The sequence below is a fragment of the Typopeltis vanoorti genome, chromosome 3 (genome assembly GCF_054136105.1).
Source record: "Typopeltis vanoorti isolate ZY-2024b chromosome 3, IOZ_Tvanoo_1.0, whole genome shotgun sequence".
In the NCBI taxonomy this organism is placed as follows: Eukaryota; Metazoa; Arthropoda; class Arachnida; order Uropygi; family Thelyphonidae; genus Typopeltis; species Typopeltis vanoorti.
In genome coordinates, this window is record NC_143551.1 from 91,832,047 (window position 1) to 91,854,273 (window position 22,227).

Here is a 22,227-nt window from a genome sequence, read left to right on the forward strand (position 1 = left end):
TAAATTGGACATTTAGTGAAGAAAAGAATGCAAGAACACCAATCTTACATTGACAACATGAATTGATACCAACCACAATATCCTATAGTCTGAAACACTTACTCCAATCATTACTGTCATAAGTTCGAACATTTATTTAAAGAAAGCAGTGAAGTCTTACTCCATATTCAAACCTGAATCAGAATGACAGCCTCTCATTACTGAATATATGCGAGTCTCATTCTAATCACCCATCATTAACATTTTTTTTTAAACCAAACTAACATGTTTCCTCTTATTCATTGGTGTGGTTCGATCCATAACATCACACAGCTCTCAACGTTTTAAATAACCCACTGTTTGTGCTCTACTGCCTGATGATGTAATTTTGCATCCTGACCTGTAATTTTCAGGATGAAATATATGGTTATTAAATATATTAATTCATTCTTTTTCTTGTGTTACTATATTAATTTGGAAAGCAACATTAAACCACCTTTTCTATAATAATTCTCTACTTATGTAGCATTGCTACTCCACCAACTACTGGATTGAGGAAAAAACACACAACTGTGAAATTCAAACGTTAGGAATACTGCATGATCTACAAGAGAAAAAAAAAAAGGCAACCATAACGATTATTAGTTGTTTCCCAATATTTTATTAGGTGTAGTAATACTGAGGTTTCAAAGCACATTTAACAGTCTGAACTGCTGAGAACACACACACACACACACACACATACACACACACACACACACACACACTCAATCACTGATTATTTATGTTGCTTTATGAAAGGATGGGGGATCACTTGATTCCTTGTAAAGAAAAATTTGCTGAATTTGCATTTGAATTATCAATCAAATGACTGAACTCATGATTTCATATACTGATGGTGAAGGCTGATGAAGGATAGAGTTGCCATTCTTATTTCCATCCATCTACAGTAATCAAACAATGATCAAAACTTATAAAAAACAGAAACATCAGAGTTACTAATATTTTTATAAAATAATCACCTACCTTTTTAAATTTCATTTACAAAAGAAAATTTTCAAGTCTGTTGTTGAAAGTTTTTTTTTCACTTGGTTATACAATAAATTAAAGATGCCAAGAAATTATATTCTTGGTTTCATCCTTTATCCAAGTGTAAGCAAACAAAGCTTGCACATGAAGTAACTTCATGACTGGGCTACTTGTATATAGAGGTATATACTTGTATATTCCTAACAAAGAATATAATTTATTGGCATCTTTAATTTATAGTATAACCAAGTGAAAAAACTTTCAACATCTATCTCTGATCCAGAGTATTTTAGCAATAAGCTATGACACCTTCTGAACATTACCTTTGTATCTCATTCCCATAATGCATAGCATTATACATGTCCATAAAGATATGTGGCTTGCATCATGGGATACTAAGGCAATTGATTGGAAGTCACTGGGCTCTATACACATAGTTCATTTGTTAAGTAACTTCACATGCAAACTCTGTATATAATACCAAGAATACAATTTTTCTTGGCATCTTTAATTTAATTACATTGTGTGATATTTCAGATATATTTCCGTGGGAAATAAAGCTTGGGATATATATATATATATATACAGGGTGTTCGGGATAAATTTGACATATTTATAATTAATTATATTTTTCCGTAAGTTACATGTATTAACACATACTTCTCTTCATTTAAAAGTTTGGACCCTTCTTCATTCATATACAAGATGTCAGAAAGGATGGATAGCTGGAACCCACCTGAATCATGGAAGAGAATAACTTGTATCATGATGATTCGTGCCCGCCATCAAAATAAGGATATTACGACTGCTGTCCAATGCTCCCTGAATACAGTAAAAACAATCAGGCATGAACTAGAGACTTGCAATGGTGACTACGAGGATGTAGCAAGAAGAAAGATCCCTAGCAGACGATCTGATTGCGTTCGTACAGCAGAATTCCTCGCAAATCTGCAGGAACAGGTGTTGAAGAACCCTGGCATTGGAATTCGGGCTTTGTTCGTGGAGTTGCTAACTGTAGTCAAGCCCTGGATAACAAGGGTAGCCAATGGTAGGCCGTATGTATGGCAGCAGGATTCGGCCCCTTGCCACACCTCTGGGAAAAGTCAAAAATGGTTGTCTGAAAATTTCTACGACTTCACCAGTCCAAATGTTTGGCCTCCAAACTCCCCAGACCTTAACCCCATGAATTATTTTGTATGGGGCGCAGTTGAAAAAGACACCAATCGCACTTCCAGTAATACAAAAGCCCAGTTAATGGATAAAATTAAAACAGTTTTTGCGGCCCTTCCCAGGGAGACTGTAGCATCAGCTTGTTCGAGGTTCCGAAGCAGAATTGAAGCTGTGATCGATGCTAATGGTGGTTATTTTGAGTAAATCTTGTTGATAGTATTGTAATTAACTCTGCCTGTAATGTTTTTTTGTCAATTCATTAAATTTAATAGATACAAAGAAGATTTTCTTTTTCCTTACGAAACTGTCAAATTTATCCCGAACACCCTGTATATATATCGTCAGACCTGTCCGAAATGCATATTTTTCATAAAGCTTCACATAAGTATCACAATATTTTATTCCACTTTTTATTCACAAACAATTTCCAAAAAATAAAAAGAGATTCAGGATTAGCAAGGCTTTTCTTGAATATAAACTATGAAAAATAAAAGTGCCATCTTTATTCAAGTAAAAGAACTGAATGCGAGTCACCAAAAATTGTTATAATAATAATTTTTGCTTATTAGTCATCTTAAAATAGGTTGTTAGGAAGCCATTTGCTTATAGCTATGTAGTACTGGTAAAGAGGAGGATTTCATCAGCTAATAAAGTCAGTTTCATTTAAGTTTTTTTGAAAGTGAACAAAGCCTGCTGTTTATTTTCTGTCTGCACTCATTGTACTAATCTGCCGATGCATGTCGTCCACATCTTCTTATGGATCCCCAGGTCTATAGAAGCAACCAACAGTAGATTTCATCCTGCTGGCCTCTATCTCACACCAGAATGCTTCAAATGAACCATTTCCCTCAGATGTACAATCTTCCTTAACTTCTATTTTGGTTTGTTGAAGTTCTTCAGCTATGATTAATAATACCTCTCCTTCTGCCATATTTCCTCGATCTTCTCTGAAAATACAATATCTGTTACATTCTATCCCTGCAACTACATCATTCTCTGACAACCAGGTCTCACTGATGCCAATAATTTTGGGATAAGTTGAGTTGACCAATGCCATAAACTCCTCTCCTTTATTTCTGATAGTACAGGCATCCATGTACATACATCTCAATATCCCCCTTGGGCTCAGTTTCCCCTTACATAATTATTACCTGTCCATTCAAATTTGAAACCTGGTAACTGCACCCAGCTCTTCACAATCATTCCTGCATTCACACTCACCCCCCCCCCCCCCCAATATCCTTGTTTTACTGGTTTTGCACTTCCAAACTCACTGAACAATACTTTTTCCAAGCATCTAACTCTAAAACCATTTAAGTGCAATCCATCAGGCATACACAAGCCCTTACATCCATTCATCAAATTCGCTCCACACATCTATAAAACTGCATACTAGTCCTCCTGCACAATCTTCTCAACTCATTCGCAATCATGGCACTTCTGAATTCCATCCGATCATACCGAGGCAGCAGACTCACAATCTTTACTTTCTTACTCTTCATTTTTTGCTTCTAACATCTTTTTCATATCCTCTCTCAGTGCATATTTCTCACCATTCAAATCATTTGTACCTGCCAAAACAGGTAGATTGCTCACTTCTTTTTTCCCCTGCAAACTTAAAGCTTCGCTAATATCCTTTATCTTCACACCAGGACACATGCTTTTGTCATTTTCTCATTAAGTAAAACTCTTATCATCAAATCTCCATGCAATACTCTCTTTTATCATAATTTCTTGCACATTTATACTTTCCCATTCACTCTTTCTTTCATTCTTCCTCCTGTTGCACCACACACCAATCATTTCTTCAGTAGCTCGAGCTCACATTGATTTCATGGACTCCTGTGAAGGAGTCCATGAAAGCAAGCAATTTCTTTCTGCAGTGGCATCATTCACATTATTACTTCTGGCCAATTCCTTAAAACTCCCATTTGCATTTCGTGCGATGTCATTTACTGCTTCTGCTACATTTTCCACAACACTTCTACAATCCTGACTTATATCCTGAATATATGTCACTTCATTCTTCCACTGCCGACATGTATGACATTTCTTGCATTCACCAAAAAAATATTTCTGACAAACATTCTTGCCCTCATACCACAAACCATTCACTCTCTGTAGTGAATGTGTGAAACACATGCTACATCCCACTAAATCCCATATATTAATATCATTCAACATTGATGTCTTGGTTGCCAATTTTTTCGAACTCATCAGTGCCATAACATAGAATGCTTTTGAAATAATAAAGCACAATAATAGTCAGTCAAAATGAAAGAAAATACAATCAATTATGTAGAAAGTTTTTTTTAACCTTGGGTATATATTATGTTAAAGATACCAAGCAATTTTATAAGCTAGGTTTTTTAATCCTTTTTCCCAAGTAAGCAAACATACAAGTAAGTCAAGCGCTACGTGCAGCTGCAAACTTGACTTACTTGGGAAAAAGGATTAAAAAAACCTAGCTTATAAAATTGCTTGGTATCTTTAACAATCAATTATATTAAATAAACGTGCTATGTGTCATGAAGAGTTTAAATCTAAATTTTATATATATATATGAAACGTGAAAACCACCAATAATAAGACAAACTATGAAAACATTCAATTGCATCCTCTGTTCTGAGCTCGTTGAACATTTGCAGTGTTAGGTACAACTGTTAATGAAGATGTCAAATGGAAATAGATAACAGAATAAGTATGGCTAATGTACGGTGAGATACCCCCCCCCCCTCAACAGTGTCTCCACATTGTCAAGGTGTGTGTGTGTGGGTGGGTGGGAGGGGAGCTTGTGAATTAATATGATCCTATGGGCTATACTGGCAGTAGCACTACTACTAGCAAAGCCTCCTAAACTAGACGGGTCACAGGGGAATAGTCAGACAAAGAGTCACCTTGGTCCTCCAGGTTGGAGGTTGAGCACAGTGCCAACAACCCTATGAAACAAATAAAGTAATCTTCACTGGATGGACTTAAATGGATATCGATCCAAGCCTTGGAATAATAGTTTCCGAACAGGATCATGGAATGTGAGAAGCTTCTATAGAGTCCAAGTATTCCAAGGTCTTGCTCATGAATTAAAGAGATATCAAATCGATATAGTAGCAATACAAGAGACATGTTGGACAAGGGAAGGTAATTTGAAGAAATATGACACCTTTTGCTACTTTATGGTGAAACAACTCTGATAAACATGAATTTGAAGCTTTTAAAAAGGATAAGCAAGCTAACAGTATAAGCAAAATGGTTCAAGTTAACTTTTATGAATTCTACAAAGAACTGAAATTAATCGTCAAAAAATCTCACAACAGGATATAATCATTCTGTTAGGAGATTTCAATGCAAAAACTAAAAAAGAAGAAATTTATTTATATATAAGTACTGGAAGCCAAAGTCTTCATGAAAAGATAAATATTAATGGAGAAAGTGACTAATTTGGATGCATCTAGAAATTTAATAATAAGCAGAACTATGTTTATGAGAAACAATATATATGTAAACAAACATGGAAATCTCCTGATAGTTATACATTTAATCATATACACCATATCATTATCAGTAAAAGACTAGGAAATGCTTCCAGAATATCCAGAGTTTCAAGAGCTGGGTGTAAATAGTAACCATTTAATTGGTGCTATTCTTAAGATCAAAATAAGGCAGTAAATATTTTTTCAGCATTTGAGATACAATATTAGCTACATAAATAAAAGAGAACAAGCAGGAAAATATGAATGTGAATTAAAACAAAAATTAAAAAGTATGCAGCTGGAAGAGAATGAAAATACTGAAAACATCTGGAATCATATTGAGGATAGCATAAAAGTAGCAACAGAAAACTCAACTGGAATTCAAAGTAAAATGTAGTGCAAAAATGGTTTAACAAAGAACGTGAACTGATAGTAAAGAAAAAAAGCAGAAGGATTTGGCCCATTAAACCAACTGATATTCATGCTGCTCAGAGATACAAAGAGCAACAAGGAGGCCAAAAAACTAATCAGACAACAACAAAAATATATTTCATGTGAACAGACTGAAGAAATCACAACAGAAAAAAAAAATTTTTTTTGAATAATTAGATACAGTATGAGCAAGAAAGGTAAGAAAAGTGACTTAAAAATTTTATTTATTATATTTTTGTAATTGCACAATGTTGTTCTGAAGCATCATTGCTCAGATTTGATATGGCAATTGCTGAATGTGTCTGACAGCATAATTTCATTTATTTGTACGAAAAGCAACAAAATGTCTTGTAAGCACAAAACACAAAACTAAATTACATTTTGTACATCTTACAGTTGAAAATACATTTTTGCAATGTCAGCATCAACCTTTTGCCCCATGAATTGGCCAATGATCCATGCAATCATACCATACATCCTGTATGGATACTGGTAATGCTACCTTCTTCTTTGGCACTGGTTGATCTACTGATGGTCTTCCTGGCTTTCTTTTATTTATATGCATCAATGCATCTGCAATGTGAAGCCTGAACTGCTTTAGCAGGGTTTTTTCATCTCCCATTTCTCTTCAATAAAGCTACCTCAGAATCTGAATTATCCTCATCTGAAATATTTGGATTTGGTGGTGGAAAGACAGTTGCTTTTTATTTTCTTTCTCCATAAAAAGAAACAGCATCAAAAGGTAATATACCTTTGTTCTTTGCTTATAATTAGAGTTGCAGGTAATCTCCCAGACAGTATGTAAAAACAATGTTAACAGGAAGCAACATTAGCAGAAAACACAATTTTCACATTCACTCATCTCCCTCTCATAAAAATGCCCCACTGACACCATATAACCATAGCATATTGAATAGCTTCTCTCTCTTGGCACCTTGTCATATGCCTTTTCCAGATCAACAAAACTTAAATAGAGATCTTTGTTATATTCCCATGCTTTCTCGACTATTTGTCGTAAAGTGAAGATCTGATCCTGACAGCCTCTATTTGGCCTGAATCCAGCTTGTTCTTCACCAAGCTTTTCTTCCACAATTCTTTTCAACCGTTTCTCAAGTATACTTGCATAGATCTTGCCAGGAACACTCAGTAGGGAAATACCTCTATAATTCTCACATTCAGTTTTTTTTTCCTTTTTTATATATGGGTACTATGAGAGCTCTACTCCAAATATCGGGAATTCGTCCCTCTGTCCAAGCTTTCTGAACTATGCAGTGCAGCCACTGTAAGACTCTTATACCACCATACTTCAGCATTTCTGGTCAAATATCATCTACTCCTGCTGCCTTTCCACATTTCAAGCCTTTGATGGCTTTTTCTACTTCAAGTATGGATATGTATTCCTGACTGCATGCCTGGTCAGTGTTTTTTACCACTGTTCTGTCATCACTGCTTGTTTCATTTAGCAGTTTTTCAAAGTAATTACTCCATACTTCAAGGATATCTTTTTCTCCCATTTTCATGTCACCTTTATCATCTCTAACTCCTTTTACAGCACTCTTTCCTCCATTCCTAAGCTTCTTCAAGAACCTCCAGAATATTTTGCCACTCCTCTTGATATTTATTTTCTATATTCTTGCCAAAGTCCTCCCATGACTTTTGTTTAGCTAGTTTTACACAGTGTTTAGCATTCTTGCATTTGTCTCTGTATTCTCTAAGAGCACAAGCTGACTTATTTGCCAGGAACTTTTGATATGCTTTTTTCTTTTCCTTCACTGCCTCTTTAACTTCTTGTGTTCACCAGGGAATTCTGATTTTTTTATCCTTGCAGATAGTCTCACCACATGCCTCTCTGGCAAAATCAATCAATGTTTTCTTCAAGGCTTACCACTGAATCTCCAAGGTTTGATTCCTGTTCTCAAAATCTTTCATTTTATCTTCAATAATCTTTGTGTATTTTAGTCTACAGTTTACATCTGAGAACTCCTCAACTTTTATTCGCTTTAAAACTTTCTTACATGTTATTCTTTTCAATATGAAATTCAATTTTATCCTGCTCAAGACTAAATAGTAACACTTCCAATTTCAAATCCTCTGTACACTCTGGTGTCCTGCACCAGGGAGAAAACATCACTATCAACCATAACATAGTCAATGAGATTTTTCTTATTCCTTGCCTCTTCTCTCCATGTGAATTTGTGCACATTTTTATGTTGGAACATGGTGTTAGTAATAACCAGTCCATGTCCTGAGCAGAAATCCAACAGATATTTGCCATTATTATTAGCTTTGCTCTTTTCTCCAAATTTTCCCAAAATACTTTTGTATGTCTGACAATCATTTCCTACTCTGCTATTTAGATCTCCAACAAGGACCAAATTTTCCTTTTTCATTGTGTCAGTTGCTTTCTCTAAAGCATCAAAAAATTCCTCCACTTCTACCTTATTAGAACCTTCTGTGGGACCACCATAGGCACAAATAAAACTCATTGTCCAGGTCCCCATTCTCATATTTGCTCACATTACTCTACTTGAGACTGACTGCCATTCAAGAAGATTAGCATCGTATTTTGTGTTGAATACTATGGCTACTCCTCCTTTTCCTTGATTGTCATTGCTTGAATATAACATTTTGTATTTATTGCTCACCAGTTTTACCTACTGTTTTATATAGAACAGAAACCTGAAGCATGACAGACCAACATGCCAAAGCTTTGAAGATTTTTGAAAATAAAATCCTCAGAAAAGTCTATAAATCTGTAAGAACACAATAGATGAATCTGAGAAGACATAATAACTATATGACCTCTATAGATCTACACTTCTATCTGATGAAATCAAAGCTTGAAGATTGAGATGGCTTGAACATGTGAAAAGAATGGGTGAGGAGACAATGGCTAAACAAGTATTCAAGATGAGATCTGATGGAAAATGACTGAAAGGTCCCCAAGTTCCAACTAATTTGTTGTTCAAGCAGCAACAAATTTCCTTGCATACAATTATAACAGAAAATGACAATTCATATCTGTGTCTTCAACTACTTCACTGTAAGCATAGTGAGTTTCTCTTTAAAGCAGACATTAAAAACATGAATAGGTTATCTCATAAGCTTCAACTATTCAACTACCTGAGAACGGCGCTGGATTTTTACTTAACTGTCAATTCCATAAACACAGAAAATAACTCTGCCCAATATATATATATATTCACTATAAATTTATTCTGTAGTGAATTTATTCTTAGTGAATGCACTTATAACTAAAAAACTTATTACAATTTACCTAACTCTTGAAGCCACTGTCTTTTTTTGTCCTCTCCTTCATCCACAGGTAGGTCACTGCTATTTCCCTATGGATATGTAATTATTAGAAAAAAAATGAATAAACAAGAAATTTAAATTGATTAACACCATTCTAATTAATATATTTAAATTTAAATATCAACACAATTTTTTATAATGAGGGCATGTGTGTGTGGGTTGCAGAGTTTAGCTAACAGGCAGAGGTGAGAGGATATGATTCCTAAAGTGATTCTATAAGATTCAAAAGACAAACTGCAGGGATAAGTGACAGTAATGCATACATCTGAAGGATAAACCAGGTGCAAATAGAACATGGCTTAATGATACAGATAGTATTGTTAAGCTAGAGCGAGCTGCAAAAAATGTTGTGGAGGAAATATAAAAGAAAGATAATCAGCAAGCTCATGAGCAGTACAAAGCACAAGCAAGAAAGATGACAGCAATATAGTAAGGAAAGCAAAATCATTATGAAACAGAAATTAACATGCAAGATAAAGTAAATTCCAGAGAGTTCATCTGCTATATAGTGAGGGGAAAAAAAAGGAAGTTTGGTTTGATTATGGTAGGATAAATTTAATAAATGCTAATGATGAACAAAGACAGAAAATGAAAGAATAGTCAAAATACAGAGCGAGCACTTTGCAAGGTTATATATAATTTTGGTGGAGATATAATAATTGTAGCATAGACAAAAGAAAATGTAAAATATGCTACATGGAATATTAGAAGTATAGCAAATAAGGAAGAATTACATATCATGCAAAAAAGAAAAAACAGCAATTCTTATAGAAATAAAACAGAAAATCAAAGGAAAACAAAAGAAATACATAAAATAATTATAATTTGAGTATACAAACAAAGATGAGCAAAAGAAAGAGGAACGAGGTTCATAAAATAAACAAATATGAATCCTTCATATACTAAAATGAAATATTGGATATAAGTTTAAAAGTAAATATAGCAAATGCAAATATATTTTAAGGAGGGGATATACCCTGAAGAAAGAGAAGCAGAAGAAATGAAGATCTTTGTAAGTCACAAGAAATATATGCAGATAATATAATATCAACATAATAATAGAATGAAAATCTTAATGCAAGAACAGGAATGAATAAAAGTAATGCTACAGAAACATTCAGAATCAACAAATAAATGCAAAGAAAAAAACTTAAAGATTATACAATACATGTATATCTTAAAATAATGAATTTGGTAAGAAAATCAACAACAAATATTACCATTAACTTGTGATGAAAACACAATAATCAATTCCTGATATGTAGCATCAAGAAGTGTAGGATACTAAGAAAGTGCTTGCAATTAAGTTTACATGATTACCAGCTTCCCATATGGACAGGCCTGGCTGGTGGCATGTGCAAAGTGTGCAATATACACAGGCAGTGCAAAAGAAAAGGTGCCTAAAAGATGTCAAAAAATATGAGATAAGAGTTGAAATGAACAACGAATGGTACATATAATTATGAATGTATGTCGTCTTCTGTTTGGGCCCCTTCAGATCTTCCCAGAAACGAACAAATAAATTCTGAAATTGTATCCTGGACCTGATTATATCACTGTAATTTTTGATTAAAATTTATGAAAATATACCTAAAATAGTTCTTTATTTTTTTGATGTATCATAAATCAACTTATGATTAATTGTTGAGTTCCATGTAAAAAAAAAAATCGTATAAGCAGGACTAATCCATAGGTAACATTATACTGTAAAGCAGTTTTCATTTCCTGTTTGTTTTATTCACACTTTATTCAAAAAAAAAAAACTTTTTTGGAAGGTGCCGAACATTAATCGCACACACAAGAAAAATACTAGGATCCGGCGCTGCATATGGAACTTTAATTTGGAAGAATATGTTATTTGTAAGGTTCTGATAATGTCACATTACCATTTTGGTGATTTCAGGTATAATTGTATCAACCTACAAGATCTTTTAACCGTATAAGCTCCTGGCACCTTTCGTATTCTGCTTAAATGAATTACCATCTTAGATCAGCTCTGCTCACATATTTCTAAATTTAACAGTGTCACGTTCGGTTCCAATCACCTTCATCATTAATATAATGAAGATAATGATTGAGTGCAATACATAGTTGTAGTGGTGCACACATGGCTTATAGATCAATCTTATTTTAGTGAATATTAATAATTTTAGTAAATATTTTTGGTAATATTTCACTTATTTTAGCTGAATTGAGAAAAAGGGACATAATTGCTAATGAGACAATGAGAAGATTGTGCAAGAGTAATGATGACTGACTTGACATGCTGATGGACTGCATTCAAGTTGTGAAGTTAGATTTGTGAAGGTTGTTGTTCAGTGAGAGGTCGGAAGTACAAAATCAGGGAAACTAGAGATATGGGGGGGGGGAATACAGTCAAGTGTGGGTTCAGCTACTCTAGGACAAATGAGTGTACAGAAATTATTATGCAATGCTGAATGCAGTTTCACGTTTCAAATCCGAATAGGGTAATAATTACATTACACAAAGGTAACTTTGGGTCCAAGGCAATGCTGAAATGCATGTATATGAATGCCAGAAGTATCAGAGCTTGACTTGGAAAAAAAAAAATTATAGGCATCAGTGAAAGCTGTTTCACAGAAAATGATATAGTTACAGGGAGAAACTGTAAATTATATTGTAATGTATTTTCAGGGAGGATAGAGGGAATATAGAGGAGGTGAGATATTGCTGATGATAGCTGAAGAAATTCAACGAACAAGCATAGAAGGATTTTAGGTCTGGAGGAGATGGTTCATTTATGGCTATCCAGTGTGAGATTGAGACAAAATATATTGTTGATTGCTGCCATAGACCAGGAAGGGTTCACAGGAAGATGTGGATGTCCTGCATTGGCAGATTAGCACAACAAGTGCAAGACAAGCAATTGTTATGGGAGATGTCAACTATGGTGACAAATTGCAGGGAGGAAAGGGGATATGGCAAGATGGAAGTGGATTTATACCGTTGTTAAGGGATAATTAGCCAAAACAACATGTTATAGATGGGACTAGGGGTTTGAGAGGGTTAGATCTGGTAACAGCATCAGGAGATTATAAATACAATAGCAACTCTAACTCCAATCAAGGAAAGTGACCTGTGGTCTTTTTCTGGGAGGCTGCTCAACATGTGGAATTCTCAGGCAAGAAAGGGTTTATGTGGAACTACAAAGCTGGCAGTTATGACAAACTTAGGCTTAAGTCACAAGGAAAGAATGTCAGTTAAGCATAGAAAGTGGTCAAGCATTTGAAATTAGCAGTATCAGATTGCATATCCATGATCAGGAGGATCCACTTAATCATAATAATAATAATAAAACAGCATGGAGTAATAAATAAAGAAATAGGTGATCAGCATACTCATGAACAGGACAAAGTGCAGGCAAAAAGGGTAGCTACTATGGTAAGAAGGTCAAATCAGATTATGAGAAAAAATTAGCTAAGCAAAGAAAATTAAATCCGAAAAAGTTTATTCATTATATAGCAAGAAGAAGAATTTTTTTTTTTTGTGCTCCCACCCATAAAAGGTTATTTTCAAACCTATAGTACATTTTTGTACTGTGGGTAGACTAAGGATTTTTTTTTCTATTTTTATCAATTTTAATACATTTTAATTTATTTTTTTACATAGTTCAGAAACCCTGCTCTAGAGACCAAACATGGAACTTTTTCAAGCCACTTCAGGCCTCCAATAAGCAGGATGGTGGTCTCACGCCAGTCAATGAAATTCATTGAATGACTACGGAAGGATGATTTTAATGAATGCTAATAGTACTGTATGAAGCTGATATAAGCACATGGATCATTTGATATCTCTGATATTAGAAATTAAACTTGGCTCTTTGCATGTGATGTTCTCCTAAACACATCCAGTTCAAGTCTACTAACTAATCTGAATAACAATTGTAAAATATTTGGCATGAAAATTAACAATAAAAAGATCAAAAATATGAAAATAGGCAGGAACATAGAAAACTTCAGCTATTTAGGTAATTTAGTGAAGTTTTTAGTGAAGATGGCAAATTAAATTTGGAAATCAACAACAAAATAAGCAAAGCTGGTATAGTGGGGATCCAGTTGAATAAATTTATATGGAATAAGAGAGAAATTAGTTAAAGCACTAAACTTATGGATTGGAGAGCTGGATTAGAAATAAAGCACCTGATTAAAGATTAGAAACCACAGATATGAGAGTTATGAGAAAAATTGAATAGATGGTATCAATGGCAAAATCTTGTTAAAAATGAAGATATTAGAAGGAATTTGACACTGTTGGCATTCAAGAATGTGCTAACAGGACTAATCTAAGAATGGGTGAGAAAAAGTTAGTAAAAGTTGTTAGATGCCAAAGTGACAGGAAAAAGATCCAGAGCAAGACCAAGGTCTATGTGAATTGATTCAGTCAGAAGAACCTTTGAAGCATGAAATGTTAGATACAATAATACTGGAGTACTGATAAGTAATAGACTAATTTTTGAGAAAACTGTTGATAGCAAATTCGTAATAATGTAAACTTAATCATGTAGTACTGTTGTAGTAGTAGCCTATACACCCCCCTCGAGGGTATTTATCAGGAAAATGATGATGATGATTTGTTACAACAGTTATTCAGCTTAGTTAAGAAATCAAAGACTTCATTGAATTTATTTAATACTATAACATCATATGCATAAAGTTACACAATCTGATATTAATATAACCAATTTTAATATCAGATTTAATAGCATGTTCCTTCATAATTTAATTCCATATAAATAATGAATACCAGTGGTGATAACATGCATCCCTAAATCACTTAAGAAATTGACAACGTAAATAAGAATATAAATTAAATAGCACTTTAATAAATATTTCCGATATTTCGGCCAACGTCATGTTGCCATTTTCAAAAGGAACTTACAAAAAAAGGCACATGCACGTAGGCACTACAACACAGTAACTGAGAATGAAGTGAGGAAGCTATTGTTCTCCTAAAAGTCCTGATGGTTCCCCCTAGTGGGCTATGTAGATGTTCTTGGCCATTGGGGTGAAGGTCTGCTGATGTAAGTTTCCCAAATTTGGGGCAGTCTCATGCAACCAAATTTGTTGAGGTTTGCAGAGTTCCTTAGGTCTGAGACTGATTCCATGAACAGTCTTTCGAATTTGTATTTGCTACGGTGTATTATTGTAGCTTTCTTCCACTGTATTCTGTGGCATGTATCCAAAGCATGGTCTGCAAGACCCAAGTGGCCATACTTATGAAACTGGATGTAGTCCTTGTGTTCCAAAATTCTGATATTCGCTGTCCTGCCTGTTTGGCCAAAGTAAAACAGTTTACAGCTGCAAGGGACCTGGTATACACCAGGTAGGTCTTTAGTGGAGCAGATAAGGAATGCCAATTTTCTCTATGGTCTGTAACAGGAGGTCAAGTCATGTTTTTTTAAGATTTTGGTAATTTTTTCCGAGGTGCCTCGGAAGTAGGGAATGATGATGAATTTAGAGTAATCCAGTTGTGAAGGGGGATGGGTGTTAGTTTCAATATTTTTTGGAATTTATGGGGTGGGTAGCCATTGGCTGAGAAAGTGTTGACAATGTGATTTAGTTCAGTGTTTAGGGCCTTGTCGTTTGAACAGATTAGTTTAGCCCTGTTGTATAGTGTTTTCACCACTCATATCATTGTGAGGGGGATGGTGGGATTGTTGGTGAATGTACCTGCCTGTATGGGTGGGTTTTCTATAAACTGAGAAAACCAAAGTTCCATCAGGTTGGCAGGTGACTAGTGTGTCTAGGAAAGGGAGGTTGTTGTTTTCCTCTTTTTCTAGAGTGAACTTGATTCTAGGGTGTTAGTTGTTTACGTGTGTTAAGAAGGAGAGGAGTGTATTAGAGCTATGTGGCCAAATAGCAAACACATCATCAACGTAGCGAAGCCATATGGCTGGTTTTTGTGGGGCAGAGGCTAAGGCTTTTTCTTGAAAGGTCTCTATAAAGAAATTGGCCAAGGGTGGGGAGAGTGAACCCATGGCTGTCCCCTCTATTTGTTTGTAGAATTTTCCCTGCCAAACAAAATAACCTGAGTTCATTGTGAACTGAAATAGGGCTGAGATATTGGGAGGAAATTTAGCTTGGATTAGCTCTAAAGATTCCTCGAGTGAGACATTTGTGAATAAGGAGGAGACATCACAGCTGACCATTATATCAGCATGTTGAAGTGTAAGGTTTTCTATGCTGGCTTTGAAGTGGGCTGAGTTTTTTATGTGTGATGGTGTGTTGCCAGTATAATGTGTGAGCACTTTGGCCAAATATATAGCTAATTTGTATGTGGGGGAATCAATGCCATCCACAATGGACGTAATGGCATATTTTCTTTATGTATTTTTGGGAGTCCATAAATACGGGGGGGGGGGGGGTATAGAGTTAAACGGTTTTAATCTATTAATAACTTCTACAGGCCAAGAAGTGACCTTCTTAAGGAGTATGTGAAGTTTTCTGATTTGTGAGTTGGTGGTATTGTGTTCGATAGAGAGGTAAGTAGCCTGAGCTAGTAGAAGAGCATTAAGCTTACCTGTGTAGTCCATTTGGTTAAGTACTACCGTTGCATTGCATTTCCCTTATCTGCTTTGATATGTTGGTTTTTGGTGGTCTTGCTTTGGAGAGGATACAAGCTACATCTAGCCTTACACTGTTGGCGATTTGATTCGGAAGGCGGCGGATTCCACGTTCGATCTGGATCATAATATCCTCACTAGGTATTTTTCTGGGAGCAATGGCGAAGTTGTGGCCACGTGAAAGCACATTGAGTGCTTCGGCTTCAGGGTAACTGAAGAAAGGTTGATTACGGTGTTGGTAGGAAGTTTTAGATTGACGGTAGAGTTCTTTTTTAATTTTTCGAATTTTTTGATATGTCGATCCCATATTTTTTCAAATTCTTCGTCTGCTGCAGTACACGAGACGTCATGTAAAATTGACCAAAGCTCATGATTTAAAGTACACATAAGCTCTTCTTCAAGTGAACGAATAGCTTTGTTAATGTCAGCTAAGAGAAACCGCATGGCAGCAATTTGTTCCCGAAGCAAAGCGTAGCTGGTGTGGTTATAGATACGGAGAGCTTTTTGTGAAATGAAACGGTGATTGAATTTCACACAATTTGGGATTACCATTTCATTTCACAAAAAGCTCTCCGTATCTATAACCACACCAGCTACGCTTTGCTTTGGGAACAAATTGCCACCACGCGGTTTCTCTTCTATACAACTAATACAACTAAGTCAGACGATTTAGTTGTATTGATAACTTCAACTTCATTTTACCGTATTGGCGGGCCTTCCGTGCGAAGCAATCTCCGTGGATGATGGTAATTCTCGTAGACAAGCTTATACGTTGGTTATGAATTACTAAATCACTTAAGGAATTGACAACGTATATAAGAATATAAATTAAATAACACTTTAATAAATATTTCTGATATTTCGGCAAACGTCACGTTGTCATCTTCAAAAAGGAACTTACAAAAAAGGCACGTGCACGTAGGTACCACAACACAGTAACTGAGAATTAAGTGAAGAAGCTATTGTTCTCCTAAAAGTCCTGATGTTGGGCTATGTAGGTATTCTTGGCCGTTGAGCTGAAGGCCTGCTCAACGTAAGCCTCCAAACTGTCTTATTTTGGCCAAACAGGCAGGACAGCAAATATCAGAATTTCAGAACACAAGGACTACATCCGGTTTCACAAGTACAGCCACTTGGGTCTTACAGACCATGCTCTGGATACACGCCACAGAATACGGTGGAAGAAAGCTACAATAATACACCGTAGCAAGTTCAAATTCGAAAGACTATTCATGGAATCAGCCTAAGCCCTAAGAAACTCTCCAAACCTCAACAAATTTGGTTGCATGAGACTACCCCAAATTTGGGAGGCTTACATCAGCAGACCTTCAGCCCAATGGCCAAGAACATCTACATAGCCCGCTAGGGGACAACAATCAGGACTTTTAGGAGAACAATAGCTTCCTCACTTCATTCTCAGTTACTGTGTTGTATTGCCTATGTGCACGTGTCTTTTATGTAAGTTCCTTTTGAAGATGGCAACGTGACATTTGCCGAAATATTGGAAATATTTATTAAAGTGTTATTTATATGCATCCGTATCATACTTCATTAACAATTACATAGTTTGCATTTGATTTTTCATCAAACCTTCTTCACAAACTTATATTTTAACTGTGGCCTTACATCTTAAAGTAGACAATATACTGCTGTGTATGATGTCCCAATATAATTATAGTAATTTTAACAGCTTTTCTCTTGCCACTTAGTTGTAAGCCTTTTTCAGGTATAAAACATGCAGATCCTTATGATATTTTCATGATTTCTCTATTTGTCTTAAAGTGAAACTCTGACCTGACAAGCTGTATTGGCCTCAATACAGTTTCTCTCCCACCATTTTTCTTAGCATCCTCTCATGTATGTTTGAATAAATCTTACTTGATACATCTACAGAAAGGGAAGTAAAACATTCAGTTTTAATTCCCTAGATAGTAAGACACTATGAATGCTCTGTTCTAATCATCTGGAATTTTCAACTTTTTGATAATGCTGTCTGAATTTTGCTGTGCAGGCACTGTAAAATGTGGAAAAGCATTCACAATAGATGATAATCACAGAGATGCTCAAATATATGGAGGCGCACACACACACACATATTTCTGGTTAAATATCATGTACTCATGCTACCATTCCACATTTCCAGTTCTGATGGCTTTTCTATCCCAAGTATCGATACATAACCCTGAATACATTCCTCATAAGCAATTTTTCACCACTGTTCTCTCACTGCTTGTTTCATTTAATAATCTTTCCAAGTAAATACTCCAGTTATCTAGGCTTCCCCTCACTTTCTTTTAGTCAATTTTACAAACAAGCTCTGAGGTTTTTTACAATTTTCTCTGTATTCACTCAGGCCATATGCTGAGTTGGTAGTTAGGAAATTTCAATATTATTTCTATATTCATTATATTCAATAAATATCAACATTATTCTTTTCCAGGGCTTCTTTACTTCCTTGAGTTCATCATGAAGTTCAAATTTTTATGTCTAACCAAACAAACAACTTTTGTTTGTTTGGTAAGACATACTTTTTTTTCAAATTCATTTTTTCTTGAATGAGTTTACAGTTCACTTCTGAAAGATGCTTCATTGATTCTTTTTATAATTTTAGTATATATTTTTCTTTTCAATATTATTATTATTATGTAACACCTCCAGGGAGTCCAAAGACTTATCGAGGGAGAGTGTGCCAACAGCATCAAACAATTGATCCCCTTCCAACTACTAACTGCGCTCAAACTTACTTAATTTTTTGCGTGAGCATTAGTAGCAGAGGAGCTACCAACTGACCAATATGATAGTCAATTCTCAATATAACAAACTCATTCACTATAACCACTAAAAAAAAAGTCCAAAGGAAATTGCCATAGGCATAATACTATGTAAAAGGAGTTGCAAATAGCAAATGATCCCCTATAAGAAATAATCTGTATTTCTTTTTCTCCTGATCAAAACTAAATATGCTCAAATTTCAAATATGCTGTATACTCTTGTGTCCTAAATCAGTATGAAGACATTGCTATTCTTGCATCTTTCCTCATGTGAATCTGTGCATATGTTTCTGTTAGAAACAAATATTTGTAATGACCAGTCCATGTCCTGAATAGAAATCTAACAGGAACTATTATTATTAGCTTTGCACTTTTCTCCAAATTTTCCCAAAACACTTCTGTGTGTCTGGTATTCAATTCCATTAAGGATCAACATTTCCTTTATGTTAACTGCCCTCTCCAATGTCTGTCCACATCACTACTTGCAGTTGCCTGCCATGCAAGATTATCTTCATGTTTAGTGTTGAACATTCTGATTATTTCTTTCTTTCCCTGATCATTACTGCTTGAATATAACATCTTGTAGTTAAGAATTCTTCTGAGGATCCACATCTCAAAGGCTTTTAGTTTATTTTCACAATATTTTGATATTGTCCAGGTTTCTGCTCCATACAGCAGCGTTGGCCATATGTAGCATTTGGACAGCCTAATTCTTGTTTTTGTGTGAATTTCCCTTGAGGTCAGAATATTTTTCATACTAATGAAGGTTGATCTAGCAATTTCTATTCTTCTTAATATTTCCTTATCACACTTTCCATTCTCTGTAATTAGTTGACCCAAATATATATAACTCTCTACTTGATCTAAAGTATTTCCTCTGATCTTAATATTTATATCGGGTATTTTCCCTTTTTCTCTTGTTACCAGCATGGTTTTAGTTTTTCTGAAGTTTATATTCAGTCCATATTTTTCACTTAGCTTCAGCATCTCTTCTAGTAGGTTTTGAAAATCTTTTTTTATTTTCAGCTAGCAGTACTGTTTCATTTGCATATCTTAAGTTATTTATATCCCTGCCTCCTTTAAATTCTTCTAATTGCTGGAAGATATCTTCGGTATAGAGGTTAAACAATATAGGAGAAAGAACACAGCCTTGCCTGGCACCCTTCTTTACTGGGAATTCCTCAGCGATTTCTCCTGATATTTTTATTGAGGCAGTTTGCTCCCAATATAGATTTATCAGTAATCTGGTATCTTTACTATCTACTCCTAAATTTCTGATGCATTTGATTTGTTGTTCATGTTGTATATTGTAAAAGGCCTTTGTATAGTCAATAAAACTTAAGTAGACTTCTTTCTGCTTCTCCAGATATCTTTCTATAATAGTTCTAATGTTGAAGAGTCCTTCTCTAGTTCCTTTATTTTCCTGAAAACCAGATTGTGTTTCATTAATTTCCATTTTGATTTTATGTTTATTTCTTTCTAGAATGATATATAACATAACTTTTACTATCTGACTGATCAGGCTGATTGTTCTGTACTCTTCACATTTGATTGTCTTCGATTTTTTAGGTATTGGTAGGAACGTTGAGTGCTTAGAATCTTTTGGCAGGTGTCCAGTTTCGTATATTTCGTTACATATTTCAGTCAGTGATCTTATAGCTTTATCATCTAAATTTTAGATATTCTGCCATAATTCCATCCATTCCTGGAGCTTTTCCTGGTCTCAGTTTCCTAATGGCATTTGTTACTTCCCAGGTAAGAATAGTAGGCCCCTCCAAATCTTCTTGCATTGGCTTATCTATTCTATCATGACTGTAGAGTTCTGCTACCATCTATCCCTTATTTTGTCTTTCTCCATTAAGATGTTTCCACTGATATCTTCAATGCAATGAGAGCCTACCCTTTTGCAAGATTTGCTAGTTACCTCCCTAACTTCTTCATGAAGTTCTCTGGCTTTTTTTTCTGGTTTTGTGCCTTTTTTTTCCCCAGAAGTTCAATTTCCTTGCATTTGTTGTTGAGCCATAGTTCTTTTGCAATCCTACATTCTTTCCTGATCTCCTTGTTTAAGTTCTTGTATTCAGGATGATTTTTGTGTTTATTTCTTTCTTTCCTCCATCATTTTCAGTATCTTGTCATTCATCCAGGGTTTACTCATCTTCTTCTTAAATTTGGAAATTGTTTGTTTTACTACCTTTTTTATGCCCTCTTTAAATTTCTGCCATCTATCCTCAATCTCATCTTTAGGGTACTTGGTGGAATCAGGAACATTAACAGCAGTGAATGCGCCAAACGGATTGTGCCAGTTCCGTTAAAAATTTATCTTGTATTCCTTGATTTTTAAGGGAGCCAAAATCATATTTTTCTATGTTTATAGGTTTCATTGTTTTCTTTCATTTTATTGCTGCTTTAATGACCATGGATGCCAATGAGTACTTCTCTAACTCTTCTGTTTAATACTTCAACATGAGTTGAAGTACATTGCCGTATGCTTATCTTGAATTCTGCTATTGTTGAGTTTGAGTCTGTTCTAGTGACTTTTCGCTGTGATCCTAGTTCAGTGACATAAGTAGCGGAGGGCCATGTTTAACCAAGAAACACCCCAATATCATTTCATCATATTGTACCATAATTTTTGTTCTGTTTAACCTAATACAGAATACACGTGATCAGTTAACCTCTAAATTGATAATTTTAAAAATTTTTTAATATCCAAGTGGATACTTGGATAATACTGAAGTAACTAACAAACTGGATCTTCGGTGCACCATTGGAAGGTGAGGAAGGACCACTAGGTTAGAAGATCCAATCATCTTTTCTTATTCTATTTCCATATTTAATTTGCTATGTTCAATAAAAGTTGTGCCCAAATATAGTTGAAGTTTTACTTACTTTTTTTAACTCATAATTCTACTCTTACTTGCATCAGTAAATGATTCTCCTTTTCTGCTTTCTTCTTTCAATTTGAAATTACAAAAAATCCCATATTCGACAGTAATCAAATACGTTATTTTGTCTTTGAATGCATTTACCTTAAATACTGTTAAATACATTTACCTTAAATACTGTTTATTATTTACATGTTTAATCAGCAAAAATGTTGGACAGGAAGCTAGAGCATGATACATTTCCAGTAACAGTGATTTATGGTTATTATAACTGCTGATGAGAAAGAATGATTACACGTGGGAGGCTAAGGGTGGAAAGATAAAGAATGGTAAATTTAATTTCTGTGATTTTTTAATTTTTTTTTTTTTTATTTCAACCTGTTCACTTCAGTTAAGGTGGTAGACACAGCAGTAATTCTAAAAATATTAAATTTTGGGAACTATGTGACATCAAAAGAAAGATGAGAATGAAGGCAAAAAGTGCTCTTCGTAATGGTTGCACATTTCCCTCAGGCCTAGTTTTACCACACTGATGTGAAAGCTTTCTTTCATTAACATTTATTCATTTTAATTCATGTACCTGCTTATATCAC

At 34.8% G+C, this 22,227-nt stretch overlaps 1 protein-coding gene across 1 annotated transcript in view; it reads right to left on the reverse strand.

Annotated features, from left to right (window-relative positions):
• The window catches only part of LOC150108383 (uncharacterized), a 292,228-nt gene that overhangs the window by 102,140 nt on the left and 167,861 nt on the right, over nt 1-22,227 (reverse strand). Inside the window, exon 7 of the mRNA XM_090390733.1 lies at nt 9,358-9,424. Within this exon, the coding sequence (XP_090246859.1) occupies nt 9,358-9,424 (67 nt within the window). The remainder of the gene's footprint in view (nt 1-9,357; nt 9,425-22,227) is intronic.